Source organism: Babylonia areolata, chromosome 2, assembly GCF_041734735.1.
Source record: "Babylonia areolata isolate BAREFJ2019XMU chromosome 2, ASM4173473v1, whole genome shotgun sequence".
NCBI classification, from domain to species: domain Eukaryota; kingdom Metazoa; phylum Mollusca; class Gastropoda; order Neogastropoda; family Buccinidae; genus Babylonia; species Babylonia areolata.
The window spans coordinates 3,530,055-3,550,054 of NC_134877.1; the positions used below are offsets into that span (position 1 = coordinate 3,530,055).

A 20,000-nucleotide genomic window follows, 5' to 3' on the forward strand; every position below is an offset into this window, starting at 1 on the left:
AAATGCTAGATGCCACCTGTAAGGGCAGGTAACATCCTGAAAAGTGACGTTCTATGGCTTGATGATATGGTGCACACAGGCACTGAGTGAAATCAAATGTACTGTCTAAGAGAATGTATGCAGATACTGAATCACATCACTTTTATTTTATTATATATACTTTCTTTTTCTTTGAAGGACATTGTTTGTATTTTTTTTGTTTTTTTGTTTTTTTTTTTTAACAAATGTGTCTGCTGTAGTTTTGGTATCTGCAAACTGATGAGTTCACTGTTGAGGGAGTTTATTGTTGGAAAAGAAAATGCTATTGGCTTCTTCAGGTGGCAGCTTCCAGCGACTGGAACACCGATCACATGCTCAGTTGAGGATGCTTCCTTTATTTTCCTCATACGATATACTGGGCTTGTGTGGGATATTTTCCGTCATGAACCGTTGAGAATTTGTGTGTGATACAACTTGAATATTTTGTTGAGGATGAGGGTGGATGGGAGGGTTGAGGGAGATAGGGGGGTGGGGGGAGATGAGACTGAAGTGTGGTAGAGTGTGTGTTGATTTTACTTTATGCACCCAAACAAAGGAAAGTTTTTGGGGGTTATAACTTATTATTGTGCCTTTAAAAAAAAAAAAAACACCTTCCCTTTTTGCTCTGAATCGAAATGATGGTCAGGGAAACAGTATAATCAAACCTTTTTGCTTGAAGTCTCAATCAAACAATTTTTTGTTGTTGTTGTCATTTGCATGGTGAGTTTATCACCTGCATGACAAACGGAAAAAAAATGAGGGCTGTTACCAATTGTTCAGCTTTTCCTACTTCTTGGTTTTAGAATAAAGTATACGTAGACCAGTAAAATACAGATTTACCATCAGACTTTGTTGATGACTGCATGAAAAAAAATATGGGTGTGAGTTAGATGTGTTGAAAATTTCCATATATTTGAAAACCACTGATGCTTTCCCCGGCTTGGTGATGAATTTACAACAGACGAGTACTGCTGTGACTGGCCTGAAAAGTGTCACTTTTATACACACACACACACACACACACACACACACACATTTACACACCTGCACCTACACTAACTCACAGTCCCTTGCCCCCCCTATACACACCCAATAGCTCATTTTAATGTGAGAAGAATGAATGATTGAAAAAGCATTCCTTGGGTTAGAGCTAGCATACAGTAACTTAATGCCAGATATTATACACAATCGATACTTTGTGCCTGCCGATTATTTTTTTTTTTTTTTAAGTAGACCACATAATTTACATTCCAATCCTTGTTTGAACTCATTCATAGGGATATATGATTTTTTCATGAGAATCCAGATGCAAGGTTTATTGCTTGCTTAGATATTTTATATCTCAGTCATACGTACATAGTTTGTCATGAAAATATTGGTAAATACTTGAAACATTATTACTTGGACTGAAAAAAAAACCCCTCTGTGTTTAGTATTTCTTTCCGTTCTTTTTCATCTCATTTAATGACTGAAGCTGTCGATACTTGTTTCAGTAAGACTTACTACAAAATATTTCTTTTTGTATGGGTTTGGGGTGGGTGTTTTAGTGGGGAGGAGAAGTAGACGATTGTAAACTTTCTCCTCTGTACGTGCAGCTGCACTTGTTTACTTTGCTTTTCAAAGGAAATTTTCTATCTAAAATTACGTTTAAATAACATACTTAACCCGTGACCCAACTAGTGCAGACTCCGGCAGGGGTCTGACATTCCTGTCCTGTGCAAACTACTATCCGCCTGTGCGGAGAAAATGAAACTACGGCCGATAACCTCCCGGAAGTAGGTAACCTCCCCTTTGTCCCGCTGGCTAGCACCGGAGATTAGAAAAGAGAGATAAACCACTCGCGGCAGGCCCCTTCTTACTGTCTATAACAGTGCTGAAGCCGTTTTGGGGCACACACGCAGTGCGGAAGGGTGGGGGTAAATCACCCTCTCCTTCCCCACCCGAAGGAAACTGGTCGGTTCTGACGGTTCAGCTGCAGTAAAGCGAAAGTTAAGTTACGCCTGGAATTTCCCACATGTAGTAAGATTCGCTGTATACAATGAAAACCGATTCATTTTTGCTTTGGTTTTTAGCACGTTTGCATCTGCTTGAATATAGATAATATAAAAAGAAAATAAAGCAGCTCCCCCCACCACCAACTCCCCCCCCCCCCTCTCCCAGCGCAATGTTGCACATGAGAGAGACAGTTATAAATTATTGAACTGCGTTTTCGTAACGCTACTTTTTCTTACACTTTCTGGTTTACATCACCATTTCTTTAAAAAAAAAAAAAAAATATATATATATATATATATATATCAAAACATAAAACACATATTCAGCTCTGTCTCTCTTCTAACATCTGTCTATACATACATACATGAATACATATATATACATAATTTCATATAGATCTATCAGTATGTAAATCTAAATCTATCTATATGTACATAATCATATATATAATTCATATATATACGAATGCTTCATGTTGCCCGAGCAGACCGTTGTATTGTGCTCTATCTCTCTCTCTAAGTCTCTGTCTCTGTCTCTGTCTCTCGGGAGTTTTACGTGGCTGTTAAAAGCATCTACGATTCTGTACTTGTATGTGTTCGTGACAAAGGTATTTATTCAGACTTTTTTCAGTGTCCAAGAGGGGTTAAACAAGGTTGTATGCCAAGCACACAGCTGTTTTCCTTTTTCATCGGTGAATTGGCAGTGGAGTTATCAAAGAAGGGGAGACATGGAATACAAATGATACCTGGCGCAACAGATTTGCTCTTAATGCTATTTGCTGATGATGTTGTTCTCTTGTCTGACACACCCATAGGGTTACAAAATCAATTAAATGCCCTTAAGCAAGAAACAGACAGACTACAACAAACAGTGAATCTCGATAAGACCAATATTATAGTTTTCCGCAATGGAGGTCATCTTTTGACTCGTGAAAAATGGTGCTGTGGTGATAGGGAAATAAAAGTAACCAATACATATAAATATTTAGGAATGTTATTCACAACAAAATTGAGTTTGACATCTGCGTGGGATGAAGCAAACAGAAAAGGGAAAAAAGGTGTAATCCAAATTATAAAATCACTCAGGAGACTGCGTTCGACTGACGCTTTCCTTTCGTTTGGGCGGGGCAAAGGCAGCTCATGAATAATGAATGCGTGTCGCGGCGCAGGCTGCCTGGCTTCAGCAATTTCTGCAAGTGGTTTATCTCTCTTTTCTAATCTCCGCTAGCACCCTCTTTTTCCGGCAGCCTTTTTTTTTTTTTCTTCTGAAAACGGTTCTTTAGTTTGAAATGTGCATCAAGGCAAATAAGTCAGTATGAACAGTTGGTGTCATTCATTTTACTCCTTTGAAAACGTAGTAACAATTTTTTTTTTTCTGTTTGTGTGTGTGTGTGTGGGATTATACAGATTCAAATTTCTAGTCATTGTGGTGAGGGGAGGGGGTGTGAGAGGGAAGCTTATTGCTTTATGTATTGGTTTTATTCCTGTACTACTGGTCCTTTGATCGTGTCATTTTTGAAGACTGTTTGTCTTGTCAGTTTTATTGGTCACTTCTTTTGTTGTTGTTGTTTTTAATGCAGGTAAAGTGAAATCAGCCATGGATGTGGTCCTTGGTTTATTCTGTTTGTGCTGGTGGAATTACAGCTTGCACTGATGTGTTTTGAACAGTTATAAAATATATTGGAAACATGAAAGATATTTTCCCCGTTTTTTTCACCTCCATCTTTCATTTCTCTTCCTTTGATGTTTGGTTATTTGTTATTGATCAGTAATTCTTTTAGATAAGAAATGAATTCACATGAAGACACACACACACACTACGCACACACATGCATACACACACACTCACACAGACATACTCTCATGCATGCGCATACACACACGCATGCATGCATGCGTCACACACTCTCTCCCTCTCTTTCTCTCTCGCTCACATACACACTCACACTAGCTTGCAAATCAGATTTTTCACCTTTTAAGCTTTGTCACTGTGTGTAATTTGAAATTGTTCAGCTTTTTCAAGCAACTTCCTTTCTCTCACACCAAAGTACTCGTGCAGAAACTTGCCACTACAATTCCATTCTGAAAGATGGGTTGATTATCATTCAGGAAGTGCTGAGTCAAAGTGACAGTGTTCTGATTTTCTGTGTCTTTTGTCCAGTGATAACATGTTCAAATTTTAATCATCCATTTGCGCGTAATAGTTGTTTTACACTATCCGTCCTCTTGCACTTTGATGTGTGAAACTGACAAAGGCAGTACCATTGCCGGTTGTGATATGAGGTGTTCTTGTTCATATCTTAGCACCAGATTGATTGAGTTATGCCAAATGCCTTGCAATGCACTGAACTATTCACCAGTGTGCATGTGTTTGTCTTTTTGTTAGCGTTAATGCATGAGTACATGTGTGTGTGTGTGTGTATGCATGCTTGCTGATGTGAGAATGTACATGCATGCAGATGTGCAATGATGCATTCTTACATGTGTTTGCATGTTGTGTGCATGCATGTGTGTGTGTGTGTACGTTATTAAACCTGTGTGTAGCTTTGATGCTTTTTAGCTGAATTTGCCTGTAGAGAAGGTGAACGGTCCGCTGTGCTTAAAAACTGTCATCATATCATTATTTGAAATGAAGCAGTTTAGTATAGTTTTATGGCTGTGTAGCTTTTAGTATTTTGTGAAAGGAAGCAGTTTACTGTGATTAGAAACTGTTGTGGACTGGTGTATGATAAGTGGGTTGAACATGTAATTAGAAATATACATTCCATCAGTTGCACACGAATACACGAGAAGCATCTGTTAGCTGCATGGATGCGCATGAGAAACGTACATTCCACAAAATGTATATAAAGTCGATGAAAATCCAATCAGATCTGCTCCAAAATGTATGCATGTAAATATCCACTGGTTATTGGAATCATATCTTAAGACTGCTGAGAGTGAAGGTTGTGTTATATCGCTGCTGTTGTGTTTTTGGCGTGTTATGCTTTGTGTTGACATAAAAATTTGAAGGTGGGGGGGGACATTTTGAATAATGCGATTATGTGCGTCCTCTTTTATTAAATTGGATGAAGACAAATGTCATTTGTTTATTTATTTTAACTATTCATTGATTTATTTGTTTAATTACTAGTTGGCAATTTTGCTTATTGCTTACTTATTTGTCATTTTTATTTTTCTTTTATTAATCAAATTTATATTGGTCATTTATCAATCACAAATAGATATTGTAACTTGCACATATTTTAGTTGTTAGTGTTGTAGCGAAATTGTAGAGTCTATATATAATTCAATCCTGCCTTTCATTTTTTTTTTTTTTTGTAATATTTTAGGAAATATTAACTTGCTGCAGTTGAGAAATGATATATTACAAATACAACATTGTTTTTTTTTTTTTTCCATACCAGTCATTTCTTGTATTGTTTTAAGTGCCCATACAATTTATGCAGCATGTGCAGTTTAAAATAACTATTATCATCTAATCTAATTGAGCTACTTGATAGTGTTGTAAATGACCATTACCAACAACATTCGAGCCTGACTCAGTTGAATCAGATGACAACTCAGATTGCAGACTGAAATCAATTGTTTATAAGCTTGATTAAAAAACCAAGAAGTTTTTATTCATTAATCTTTTTTGTTTAAAAAAAAAAAAAAAATCCAGTAATTTTTCACCTTGATATACATTGTACTTATGCAAATAAACAAATTATGCTGAAAAATGCGCACACCAAAAAACATTGAAACAAGTTGAAAAGGAATTTTGATTCTTTGGTCGATTGGTTCTTATATTAATGTTTCAGTTTGTGGTGGTGGTAATGGTGAGCAAATGATCTTGAACATATGGGGGGTTATGGGTCAGTGAAAAATTGGTGAAGGACAGTTTGCTTTTTATGTCATGAACGGGTGTGTATATGAACCCATATCTATATATGTATTTGTAATGTTTACATCTTGGAAATCCAGCTGTCATTTTGGGAGGGGTGGGGGACGGGGAAACGAAGCTATTTTTTCAAAATTCTTGGGGATGAGTGAGGGAGGGACAGGTGGAAAGTAGTAGTTAACATAGCGTAGTGACTGATGAATGTGTCAACATGGCGAAATATTTATGCTGAAACTATGTGAAACGCTTGAAAAGAGAACTGAAACGGGTTTGATACCCAAGAAAGACTTTTGGAACAGAAATAAATTTTTTTTAACCCTTTGATACCCAAGAAAGGCTTTTGAACAGAAATACAAGTTTTAACCCCTTGACTGCCGGTGAAATGAGAGCAGTGTGGCATGAGTTTGAGGTGCAGTCACTATTTGTGGCGTACTGTTTGGTGATATCGTTGATTCTGCTCACCAAAGCAATGCAGTCCCAAGAGAAAGAGGTCTCCCAATACAGATTGGTGACTGACATCATGATCTGTAAGCTATGTCTTCTCTTAACTCACTCAGTACGGCCAGTCCTCTCTTCTCCTCTACACAGACCCCTTGGATGTCCAGTGGGTGTCTGAATGACCCAACCTTTAGCTTCCGTCGTCACAATTGTGGTATTCTTTGTCAACATTCACCTCTTCAGTATAAGAGCCTTCCGCTTGCAATATTTTGATGATGGTAATTGGGGTGAAACGCTGTTAACGTCGTCTCTTTCGCCATTCGTATGGAAAGAGTTAAGAGTAATCAGTGAGAACAATAACAACAACAACAAAACCCCAACATTTAGGCTTTATTGCTGTCTTAGTCAAGATTAACTGGTGGGTAAAATAAAGTCATAGTCTATGAAAACCCCAACATTTAGGCTTTATTGCTGTCTCAGTCCAGATTAACTGGTGGATAAAATAAAGTCATAGTCTATGAAAACCCCAACATTTAGGTTTTATTGCTGTCTCAGTCAAGATTAACTGGTGGATAAAATTAAAAGTCATAGTCTATGAAAACCCCAACATTTAGGCTTCATTGCTGTCTCAGTCCAGATTAACTGGTGGATAAAATAAAGTCATAGTCCTATGAAAACCCCCAACATTTAGGCTTCATGCTGTCTCAGTCAAGATTAAACTGGTGGATAAAATAAAGTCATAGTCTATGAAAACCCAACATTTAGGTTTTATTGCTGTCTCAGTCCAGATTAACTGGTGGATAAAATAAGTCATAAGTCAATTGAAAACCCCAACATTTAGGTTTAATGCTGTCTCAGTCAAGATTAACTGGTGGATAAAATAAAGTCATAGTCTATGAAAACCCCAACATTTAGGCTTTATTGCTGTCTCAGTCCAGATTAACTGGTGGATAAAATAAAGTCATAGTCTATGAAAACCCCAACATTTAGGCTTTATTGCTGTCTCAGTCCAGATTAACTGGTGGATAAAATAAAGTCATAGTCTTTGTGTATGTGAATCCTGATGCGAGACTGAATAAACAGATGTGGAAAATATGGACGTCAGTATTATCTTTGTTGTCAGATTCTTTCTTTCCCCTTTTCTCTCCCTCTGTGTGTGTGTGTGTGTGTGTGTGTGTGTGTGTGTGTGTGTGTGTGTGTGAAGTACTCTCTTTGCACCTTCACTGTCTCTCTCGACTTCACACACACACACACACCTCTCTCTCGCTCTGTATATATATATATATATATATATATATATATATATAAGAAGCATTGCAATACTCCATCAGGATATCTTGCATTTATTGTCAATAATTACACTAACTGTGAAAACACAAACAAAAGATGTTAAATCATGCCTACAGTATTTCTCTCCAAAAGACTGGATGACACAAAGCGAAGAAGAAGAAAAAAAAAAAAAAAAAAAAAAAACTGCAGTGAATTTAATATCTACAAGTCTCCCCACCAAACATTCATTACATCTCATTTTGACAAAAAATACAGCTTGTTCTATTCACCACTGGTGACAAATTGATATACAGTATAAAATATATAGAATCTTTTTTTTTTTAACAGGTAATTATTTGCTTGTATATCAATACACAAAATATATAATTTTCAGAGTATATATAATATTTTAGACATTTGGAACAATATAATGTACATGAGTGTTACGTCTGAACAGAAGGAACTGAAATTATTTTTTTTTCTACTTTGTCAATTATGTCCTCCATTTTTCCATGGAAAGTTTCTGTAATATATTTGGGATCAAGAACAGATCTTCACAAAGTGTGTGCATATTATTATTATCAAAGAAGATTTTGTCTTTATCTTTTGTTGCTTACAGTCCAGGAAGGTTTTATTTTATCTTCCAAAAACATGTCTAGATCAGGTATCCATGGTTTCCTAGATACCAACCTATGGAGTGAAAGTTTTTTTCCCTTTTTTGCCAACTCTCAACAGAACTGCTGTCATTGTCTGAACCAAGATATTCCATTCATAATGGGGATGACAATTCTCCAATTACTCAAAAACTTGACAGTGTAAAATTTGTTGTTTTTGTTTTTTGCTTTCGAAGTAAATGTTCACAGGTTTTTTGTATAGGTACTTGTTCTGAGGTGAATTTTACCCACCACTGCTAGTTCAAAACTGTATCAATTTCACCAATATCACTCAGCTCATACTGTGGTCAAATTATTTTTTTTCTTAAACCACTCTAAAAATCTCATATCAAGTTCAAGTTTCAAGGCAAATTACAATATTGTACTAAGAATAACAATATATCACACCATTGATGTTTTTGATGGACAAGTGTCAGAGAAAAAAAAAAGACATAAAAAACCCCACAATGTTTATCAATCACAAAATGACTGTTTTCACATATGAATAGAACTCCACTCAGGATTGCACACAATATGAAAAGACCTAACTCCTCTCAGGATTGCACACAATATGAAAAGACTTTAGTGACAGAATGATGTCATCAGTTGGAATATTGATCAAGCACAGAAACACAAAGTGATCCCGTTTTCATTTTGTATAACATGGTCAAACTCAATAAAAGGTAAAAATAACTGCATGAAAAACGAAGGTCGATTGAAAATTGACATTGGTCAAACCCAGCACCATACTCCAAACAAAAATGAGCAAAAAAAAAAAAAAAAAAGATTGAATGTCGTGAGTGTGAAATGACAATATGATTTTAAAACATGTACCACTAAACAAAGCATCCCATTCCACTACCTTCAAAATGATTTTCTTATTTTATATGTAAATAAAACAATAGAAAAAACCATTTGTGACTGGCCTCTATATGTTCCTGGCCTGTGCGCGGGAATTCTTCTCTCTCCTTTAGTACAGTAAATCATCATTAGTTAAGTTCTTTTGTACCATCCCCTTATATACCACTCGGGGTACACGGCTACATATAATACAAATAGAAAATAATCTTTTCAAAACAGAGACTGAAAAAAAAAAAAAACCAAATTCAAATGAAGACCAGGAATTCAGACAAATCAGTCATGTTTACCAATAACAAAGTGATTTTTTTAAAATGTTAATTTGCTTTCCTTTTTTTGTTTTGGTACGATTAGAAACTAAATTCAATAGTGGGCAAGGCAGGAAATCCATGCATTGACTAGAAAGGAAATCCTCACATTGATCATGTTTATAGCACAGGATGTGTATAATTATTCAAACAAAAAGTAAACAAAGATAACAGCATTCAGTCCCTTGAAGAAAATAAAAAAAAAGGGAACCATAACACTAGCACACAAACACTTATGACAGAAGCCTTATGTAGATCCACCTGGCATTCGCATACCAGTCTCAAAATACAAATGAGTCACATGCCATTCAAAAAAAACCATAAACGGAACAATACCTGTTTCAACATGTTCATGGCCTTCTTTTGTTTACTTGCATGTTTTTTAGATGGGGGAGAAAAAAAATGTTAATGGTCCAACGGACTGGAAATGAAAAAACAAATAGAAAAGCAAGAGTAGCAGATGTGGTAAGAAAAACAGACCACATTAGAAAAGAAGAGGGAAAGAAACAAAAGGATTCAAGTATAGACTGGAAAAGTTTTCAGTTTCAGTTTTCAGTAGCTCAAGGAGGCGTCACTGCGTTCGGACAAATCCATATACGCTACACCACATCTGCCAAGCAGATGCCCGACCAGCAGCGTAACCCAACGCGCTTAGTCAGGCCTTGAGAAAAAAAAAAAAAAAAAAGAAAGAAAAAGAGAATGTGTGTGTTGGTTTTCTCACAGACAAGGGTTATTTGATGAGGGAAGCAGAGAAGAACAGGAATGCGCCGTGCCATTCCTCGCCCCAACTAACAATACACAAACAGGGCTTTCTACATACACAAAACATGAACAAAAACTACAAAACAATTTAAAGCTGTGGAAAAGAATAAGCAAATATATGTGTATATATGCGTAAAACCAATAGCAAAAGAAAAAAAAAAAAGACAGCTTCGATGCCTTGAATACAAACAATACTTTGTTCTACAATATCAACAACATAATTGCAGATAGCACTTGTTCACAGGCATAGGACACCCAAATATTCTGCCATTAATATCTGGAGAAATGTTAAAAAATGAATTCACATAGAATCAGGCACTCGGTGCAGTCACGACAACCCAACCCAGCAACACTGAGACAGGGCAAAGAGCCACAGAAAAGACAAAATACAAATCATCCTTTACCAAAGCCAAGTTTTGATTGAAGAACAGTAGTATGGAGGCATATAAACAACCTGCCTTTTTTTTTTTTCAATTAAAAACTTCTTGTTCATATGCATCTTTATTATTAAACACATTTGGGAGGTGGGTAGGTATGAGAGACAGACAGAAAAATACAGAGGAAAGACACTGCGTGAGACAGTAAGAGAAAGAAGAGGGAGAAAGAGTTTGAATTCACCACCCCACTTGTCAGACAAAGAACTGTCTTAAAACAAATCTGATATTAAAAAAAAAAAAAAAAGAAAAAAAAAGAAAAGAAGAAGCTTATTTTGAAGTTAATCTCATTCAGCTCAAGAGAGCCAGTGGTGTTATCTACATGCCAACATACTCACTATTTTCGTTTCTTTTCTCAAACACAACAAAACATGTCATGATATTTACAAAATGCGCATTTAGAATTTTTTTTTTTTTTTTTTTTTTTAAAGGCATCAATCATAATACTAGGACACACACAATAAAATGTTTTTGCATAAAGTGATTTATCTTTCATCGACATGGAATATCAAACTGACAACCAGAACACTCCGTTTGTCTCACAAACACGCACGCACACACACACCCCCACCCCAACATGCAAAACAAAACCCCACCACCAACAAGCAAATAATCATAGCAACTAAATAAAGAACCAATCAAATGGGTGTCCTAAATTTAAAGACTTTGGGTCACTCTGATTTAAACATTCTATGAATTTGCTAAAAAAAAAAATGTTGCTACAAAGTTGAGGTCAATTAATATTCCCTGATAATGATGATATGGATACTTATATAGTGCCTATCCTTGGTGCTCTAGTTTGGTTTTTGGATTTTGGAAGTTGCAGACATTACCTCAAAAAACCCACAACAACTTGCATCTGGATCATATAGCTTCAGATGTCTTTGGTGATTATCATATAATATATAAATATATATATCTATATATATCCTTTTTTTTATAATTTTTTTTTTTACTGGATGTTTTCCAGTACCACAGCTGAACAAGAATTAACGATACACTTTTGCAGGGCCTTAAATAGGCAAGGTCTGATCAGTTTCATCCATATGAATACTAACAAAAGCAAATCTGGCAACATTCTTCAAGAAAATATTCTTGTCGGTGTGCACTGCTCCCTCCTTCTTCTTACATGCACACACAACATGCAATATACATGTAACACGCACGCATGCAAGCAGATGTAACAATCTGGACAAAAATTCAGTCCTTGCGTATTCGCTCTGCTCATCCATCACTCCCCTTGTGAAATTAAGGAACACGAACTAGGCAGACGCCTTCACGCATTGTGAAATACATATGGTTGTCCTCCACCCTGAGTAAACTAGAACTGAGCTGGAATAAAATCTCAGAGTGGGATACCTGATTGTCCATTTCATCTGACAGAGACACATAAAACCATAGATTCTGGATTGGTGAAATACTTCATCTGATTATTTAAAGAAAAAAAAAAGCACACAAAAGAAACCTCACCAGATATTCTTCTATTATTTCTACAATGGAAGAAAATATAGGACAATCTTTAATATATTTTTTTACTGGATCTTAGGATGATGGAAAACAATTTATGAAATATACCTAACACAGTTTGATATGTATGTATCAATGTAACTGTATGAGTTTGTGTGTGTGTGTGTGTGTGTGTGTGTGTGTGTGTTGTGTTGTACTGCATTGTGTTGCGTTGTGTTGCGTGGCAATGTGTTGCACTACGTTACTGAAAATGTATAACTCTGCAATTCAAGTTTTAGACACAAACACACAAAACTGAACATGGATAAGATCAAACATTTGTCACCGCATAAAAGAAACAGGCTATGCATCCACATTCAAACAGACAAAAATAAGCACACATGAACAACAAGGTGAAAGTGCACCAAGGAGAGAAAAAGAGGTAAAATATGTCGGATAGAAGAAATCCATCCAAAAGGAAATCTCTCTTCAAAAAGGTGCCCATGATAAAATTGTGGGCAGAAATGAGGACTAAAATACTCATTAATAAGGAATAGTTAACTGGATATTCTATGGAAGACCAAGAGCAGTCAAGCGAAAAAAAAAAAAAGGGGGGGGGGGGAATTTCACAGGATCATTTGGCAGAGGCTTCCCATTAAATCGGCAAAGGTAAAGTGATTACTTAAATTGACTTCAGAAATACTAAGACCAGTCTCCTGCAATGGAAATGAATTTGAAAAAATTTTTATAGGAATGAATATATATATATATATAAAGAGACCTGATCTGAGATATTGATATCATTTACTGTCACAAGGCAGGTGCTTTCAAATTCAAGCAAAAAGTAATGTTACAGGCATCATCATTCCATGTCATATTTTACTTTTAATGTTGCTATCTTTCTGTTCATCAAATCTGACTTGTGTTTAATCATATTGCACTATTATATGCACACAGAATAAAACAACTTGCAGTCAATTTAAAAAAAAGAAAAAAAAAAGAAGAAAATAAGAAAGCAAAGTTTTCTGCTGCCCACGTTTTTACTAGAATAGATACAATAAGTCCAAAATGCATTCGTGTAGGTCTTCTTGAAAGCAACAGCAGCATATATATATTAAAAAAAAAAAAAAAAAAAAAAAAAAAAAAAGGAAGGGAAGGGGTGGACGTAGGTGATGTTTTCACAGGACTAATATCTTCAGGAGACAATTTACACTGAAAAAGACCAAACAATAAAATAAGAAAATACACCAAATAAAAAAAAACCAAACAACAACCACCCAATCAATCTGTTCTCTTTGTCCAAAAGTTCTGTGAACCTTACAATACTGTATTTCTTTTTTCTTTTTTTTTTTTTTTTCTTTTTCTGTCTTTCCTCTCACCACAGTCACTGTGCCAATTATTCTGTTGGTTTAACCCCTCCACTGCTTCTTCTTCTTCTTCTGCGTTCACTCGTATGCACACGAGTGGGCTTTTACGTGTGTGACCGTTTTTACCCCGCCATGTAGGCAGCCATACTCCGTTTTCGGGGGTGTGCATGCTGGGTATGTTCTTGTTTCCATAACCCACTGAACGCTGACATGGATTACAGGATTTTTAACGTGCGTATTTGATCTTATGCTTGCATATACACACGAAGGGGGTTCAGGCACTAGCAGGTCTGCACATATGTTGACCTGGGAGATCGTAAAAATCTCCGCCCTTTACCCACCAGGCGCCGTCACCGTGATTCGAACCCGAGACCCTCAGATTGACAGTCCAACGCTTTAACCACTCGACTATTGCGCCCGTCACCCCTCCACTGCTGATCCCTGGGTAAAATGAAACTGGTCTGGCAAGAGTGTGAAGTGCAGTCACTATTTTGAAGTAAAGAGTGATCAGGAAGAAATACATCGACACGCCTGAAAAGCTGCACTTTGTTGTAAAAATTGTAAAACCATTAAAAAAACACACACTGTGTAAAAACTCATTCCTAATGCATTGCACGCCCTCTTATCTTAACCTTAACTCACTCAGTACGGCCAGTCCTCTCTTCTCCTCTACACAGACCCCATGGATGTCCAGTGGGTGTCTGAATGACCCAACCTTTAGCTTCCGTCGTCAGAACTGTGGTATTCTTTGTCAACATTCACCTCTTCAGTATAAGAGCCTTCCGCTTGCAATATTTTGATGGTGGTAATTGGGGTGAAATGCTGTTAACGTTGTCTCTTTCGCCGTTCGTATGGAGAGAGTTAACACATTTCTGACCATGGCTGACAGATTGTCGGTTTCACAAAATTCAACCTGTGAACTGACCACACGAACTAATTTCTGGTCAATGACTATGATTTCGGTTTTGGCTGTTGCTGTAGTTTCAGTAGCTCAAGGAGGCGTCACTGCGTTCGGACAAATCCATATACGCTACACCACATCTGCCAAGCAGATGCCTGACCAGCAGCGTAACCCAACGCGCTTAGTCAAGCCTTGAGAAAGGAATGCCAACAGCACCCGGTGTTCCCAGGCGGTCACCGATCCAAGTACTAACCGGGCTCGACGTTGCTTAACTTCGGTGATCGGACGAGAACCGGTGTTTTCAACATGGTATGGCCGTTGGCGTTGCTGTAGACATCAGGCAAAGGATTTGGCTCAGCCATGGAAGACTTTCAGGGGGGAAAACTGTTCCCTGAACTTCTTTTAAATGCAGTGTTTGTAAAAAAAAAATTGTTTGAAATTATGGCACAGCAAGGATTTTTATGCAACACAATCTGTAGGGGTTGACTTTGGGAGTAAAACATTCCTTGGTCCAGGAGCAGCAACTCCACGGAAATGTGTTGAAATAAAAATAGAATAGTGCTACATACACAAACCACATACACGTACCAAAGTGTGATGACTGTGCTGTACAGAAAGGGAATGGGCACAGAGAAAAAGTATCAACATTTTGACATTTTCTGGAAAATAAATAGCAAGAGATCACATAACACAGCATATATATCTATATATCCATTATTGCAAATGACAGGAACTGTGCCCCCACCCCAGCACCCCAGAAAAAAACAGAAAAAAACAAACAAATAAAAAAAAGCACCAACTTTTGAAACAGTGAGAACAATATCACTGTCAATGCAAAGAACTTACAAAAAAAAAAAAAAAAAAAAAAAAAAAATCAGTCTGGAAATGTGAGACTGAAACATGACACAGATCAGCAGAAAGAAAGAAAAAAGCATTTCTGACAGCAATCAATAACTAACTTCAGATTGTGAAACATTAAAAAAAAAATACAAGCAGAAGAAAAATAAATAAATAAAATTAAAATAAAAGCACTTACCCTAATTTATCAAATATGAAACAACAGCTCAAAAATCCTACAATAACAGTTATATGTAAGTCAAATAGAAAGACGATATTCATATTACAGATCAATCTTTTTTTTTTTCTTTTGTCTGCCACAAGGTAAAATAAAAAGTTGTTTTATGCGCTTCAGTTCCATCCAGATAAGTACTTAACCATATAATGTCTTAGTTCATTATCTAATCAAATTGTTCTCAGAAACTGTTAGTACAGCCACACATTTGATCATTCCGTGACCCATGATATAACAATCAGTGAAAAAATAGCAAGAATTGTGTTTAAAAAAAAAAAAAAAAAAAATCATAACAGGCAGGGGAATGTGAAGAAGATGTGAGGTGAAAGAATCTTTTCTATCAAGCAATGGACAGATTTAAAAAAAAAAAAAAAAGGTATGAGGAATGACAAGAAATAATTTCAGAGGACTCAGAAAATAGAGTCAAAAGAGATTGCAAACAACATAAAGATTAATGCCATGTCATAAAAACAAACAGAACATAAAAAGGAAGAGGATATAAAAAGGCAAGACGTTTTGGTCATCTGATTTTAAAAAAAACCAACCCATTTTGTCTCCAAATCTTTGGTTACAAAATATTGCAGTCTTTGTTCTAAACATGTTAAGCTTTGAGTAAACTGCTCCATTCCATTAAAAAAAAAAAAAAGAGATTAAAAAAAAAAAGGACATAATTACTGTTATAATGGTAAGGACTCTTCTCATTCATGTCATTATGAAATTCCAAAGGTAAACATTAAAATTTGTATTTGTATTTCTTTTTATCACAAACATATTTCTCTTTGTGAAACTCGGGCTGCTCTCCCCAGGGACAGCGCGTCGCTACACTACAGCGCCACCCATTTTTTTGTATTTTTTTTCCTGCATGTAGTTTTATTTGTTTTTCCTATCGAAGTGGATTTTTCTACAGAATTTTGCCAGGAACAATCCTTTTGTTGTCGTGGGTTCTTTTACATGCGCAAAGTGCATGCTGCACACGGGACCTCGGTTTATTGTCTCATCCGAATGACTAGCGTCCAGACCACCACTCAATGTCTAATGGAGGGGGAGAAATTATCGGCGGTTAAGCCGTGATTCGAACCAGCGCGCTCAGATTCTCTCGCTTCCGAGGCGGACGCGTTACCTACTCCACTAATCTGAATCAGTATAAGGAAGCCCCTCTGATGAATACAAACTAAGAATGCTGCACAATTCTGGAGCTGCGTTGATCAAAAAGGGTCTCATCATGAAGTATTTAGTGTTCTGCTATGAGTAAAAATTCTTCTTTTTAAAAAAAAATCTAACATTCTGTCAAAATAATGTGCGTAAATCAAAACTAGTTTGTTGCCATTAGGCATGCAAAACATATTAGCCAAATGCGTAGAACCTATTTTGATATGTATTTTTACACACCATCTAATACAGAGTATGCACAAATTATTAGTCCATCCTTATCCTACTCTGTACGTATTCTCTAAAATACTGAGACCGCAAAACATACAGGGATATTCTCTGTGACAAAAAACACAACAGCTGATGGTGAAATGACTTAACTTGTCATCTGGAAAGTATGGTTGTCAAGCAAACACACATACTGCAATAACACTATCATATAACCACTAATGTTATTTCACTCATCATCTCAGTATAATCACTGCCATCAGCCATAATCATCATTATTATTCTTATAAAAGCATTTTGACTTTACAGCAACCATTGCAATGTTTATATCCAGCAATCTGAGAGACAAAATTAATTTACAGCTCAAACCTACTTTCAATAATATCACCCTGTTTTAATACTGAAAAATAAACAATATCAATAGACAAAGTACAGACTGCACAAAGATGGATTTTGAAGAACAAGGGTGTGACAGAACCATATTACAAATACTGACAAATATAAACAATTGTAAACAATTCAAAATGAAAAGAAACAGTTTTGGCAGGCTCACCGTCTCATAAGCAATAACACCGTTTCTGCTCTCATTTACATCTGATGACCCAGATACACTCAGACTTAAATAATCAGAGAAACATATTCTTCCCCATTTGGCTAAAGATGGAGATCATGCAAATATCTTTTTGTTCTGACTGATGCATAATCCATAAATATCAAGGATTCCGATTTAGTAAACAAAAAAAACAGAGAAGACGTTATCTCCAGAAACATTTTATAGCTTTGAAAATCACAGTACATCAGGACAAAAATCAGTGCTTATCAGTAAATATGTTGAAGTAGTTTACAAAATCATGAAATTTAAATGGGTGCACTGGAGATGCACCAAGGACTATCAAAGAAATGAGATCAGGACATGACAGAGTGATTACGTATACATGAATGCTCTGGATAATTGTGAACATTTTCATGTCCAGCCTTATTTGATGGTATTTCTTTCCTTCTTAAAAAAAAAAAAAAAAAAAAAAAAATTACAACCTATTCATAAGTCGTCAAAATTCGACTCATTTATAGTTGACTAGCTTTTGAGGAGACACAAGTAATATAATCATATCACATGTGCAAACAATTCAGAACAAGAAACCCAAATGCTGAAATACATCACGTTCCAAAAGACTGGTAGCACCGACAGAACATGACATATTCACGCTGTGATCGTGGAAGCCAAACTTTTTGTTTTGTGTCGAGATGACGGGTAGACGCAGAAAAGCGACAGCTGAACAAACCCAAACATCAGACCCAAGAGATTTGGAAGCTGAAACAAAGCAGTGATTGGAGAATCAGCCATCCAGCCATGGTATGTTGGTAATATCAAGTACATAACACTCATGCAAACAAATACACACACACACACACACACACACACATTCACTCATGCACACAAAAAAGTAATTTGCAAACAGTTTTCAGTTCTAAAGGTAAAAAGAATCAAATAAGTTTACGTTGATTTCTTTAATTTTCAAAGCTGCATGGATTCTTCAATCTTTATTTGGTAGACTGCAAAGTTCAGGATATTTTACACTTCATGTCAACAAGTCTGAAAACACACACACACACACACACACACACACACACAGCTGAACTGTTTGCTCACATAACATATATTGATCATCAGTTTAGTATGTTCAGAAGAGTGTGTGGATGATTTGAAAGTGCACTGTAATTTTGTTTTACCATTTTAATATCCAAGCAGATATTAATCATGAACTTAGCAATAGTGACGTACGTGTTGGGTGTTATTTAGATTTACAACAAAATACCAATGAATTATTTATTTCAACAAACTAGAACTTATCTTTTGGTTTTTCAAATTTACAGACTGCTAGCTACCGACAATTTCTGTTCTGGAGATAATATTTTTGTATCATGACCCTCTATCCTAAAAATCATTAACTCTCTCCATACGAACGGCGAAAGAGACGACGTTAACAGCGTTTCACCCCAGTTACCATCATCAAAATATTGCAAGCGGTAGGCTCTTATACTGAAGAGGTGAATGTTGACAAAGAATACCACAATTCTGACCTCGGAAGCTAAAGGTTGGGTCATTCAGACACCCACTGGACATCCGAGGGGTCTGTGTAGAGGAGAAGAGAGGACTGGCCGTACTGAGTGAGTTAAAAAAAAAACAACACCACAACAACATACACCCAAAAAACCCTAAACATACTGCAAAAGAAGAAAATAGTAATAATGAGCTTACAGCCACAAACATGTCATTGAGGATCGTTCCGTAAGAAAACCAGCAACCGGCTGCCAAGAAGTTGAATATCACCAACAAAAAAGACATGGACTCCACACTCTTGGTTCTGCACACATCTTTCTGGAAAACAGAGAACAGATCCATAACACACACCCATAAAAAATGGCATCACACACTGAATTGGTAGTAACAGTTTCTGTGTTTGTTTGTTTTTTTATATCTAAAAAAATTGTAAAAGTATTTTTTTACTCCAGGTACAGGAGTCATGATGGCTGCCGGAAAAAGATGGCGATAACCAGCGGGACAAAGGGGAGGTTACCTACTTCGGGGAGGTTATCGGCCGTAGTTTCGTCTGCTCCGCATAGGCGGATAGTAGTTTGCACAGGACAGGAATGTCAGACCCCTGCCAGAGTCTGCACTAGTTGGGTCACGGTTAAGTATGTGTAATTAAAGTATTTTTTTTACTCCTTTACTCCTGTATTTATACAGTTTTTGAACCATCAAGCCCCTACCATCAAAACAAAGAAATAGAGAGAAACTGTACTTCAACGCCTCGTTACTAACAAAACTAATTATCATATATTGTGTTCACAATCCTAGCACATGTACAACTGATGAAATACTGAAGGACTACCTAAAACTCAGTCACTGCAGCTGAGTGATTCACAGCTGGCCTGTCAACTAATGGGTACACGGGTTTTAACATCACGCACAACTGTTGGTGATCAATGGAAAAGGAAATTTTCTATCTAAAATTACGTTTAAATAACATACTTACCGTGACCCAACTAGTGCCGACTCCGGCAAGGGGTCTGACATTCCTGTCCTGTGCAAACTACTATCCGCCTATGCGGAGAAAACGAAACTACGGCCGATAACCTCCTGGAAGTAGGTAACCTCCCCTTTGTCCTGCTGGCTAGCGCCCTCTTTTGACGGCAGCCATTATGACTCCTGTTCCTG

The 20,000-nt window shown here is 36.6% G+C and overlaps 1 protein-coding gene and 1 non-coding gene across 2 annotated transcripts in view; both read right to left on the bottom strand.

Moving 5' to 3' along the window:
- Window positions 1-14,535: 14,535 nt before the first annotated feature.
- LOC143279587 (5S ribosomal RNA) lies at window positions 14,536-14,654 on the bottom strand. Its single transcript, XR_013054911.1, has one exon. It is a non-coding gene; the product is annotated as a 5S ribosomal RNA (ribosomal RNA).
- Window positions 14,655-17,966: 3,312 nt separating this feature from the next.
- LOC143278714 (sugar transporter SWEET1-like) overlaps window positions 17,967-20,000 on the bottom strand; it is a 4,638-nt gene continuing 2,604 nt past the window's right edge. Inside the window, exons 4-5 of the mRNA XM_076583297.1 lie at window positions 19,041-19,160; window positions 17,967-18,092 (exon numbers count right to left, since the gene is read on the bottom strand). Coding sequence (XP_076439412.1) covers window positions 17,982-18,092; window positions 19,041-19,160 — 231 coding nt within the window. The 3' untranslated portion in view covers window positions 17,967-17,981. The remainder of the gene's footprint in view (window positions 18,093-19,040; window positions 19,161-20,000) is intronic.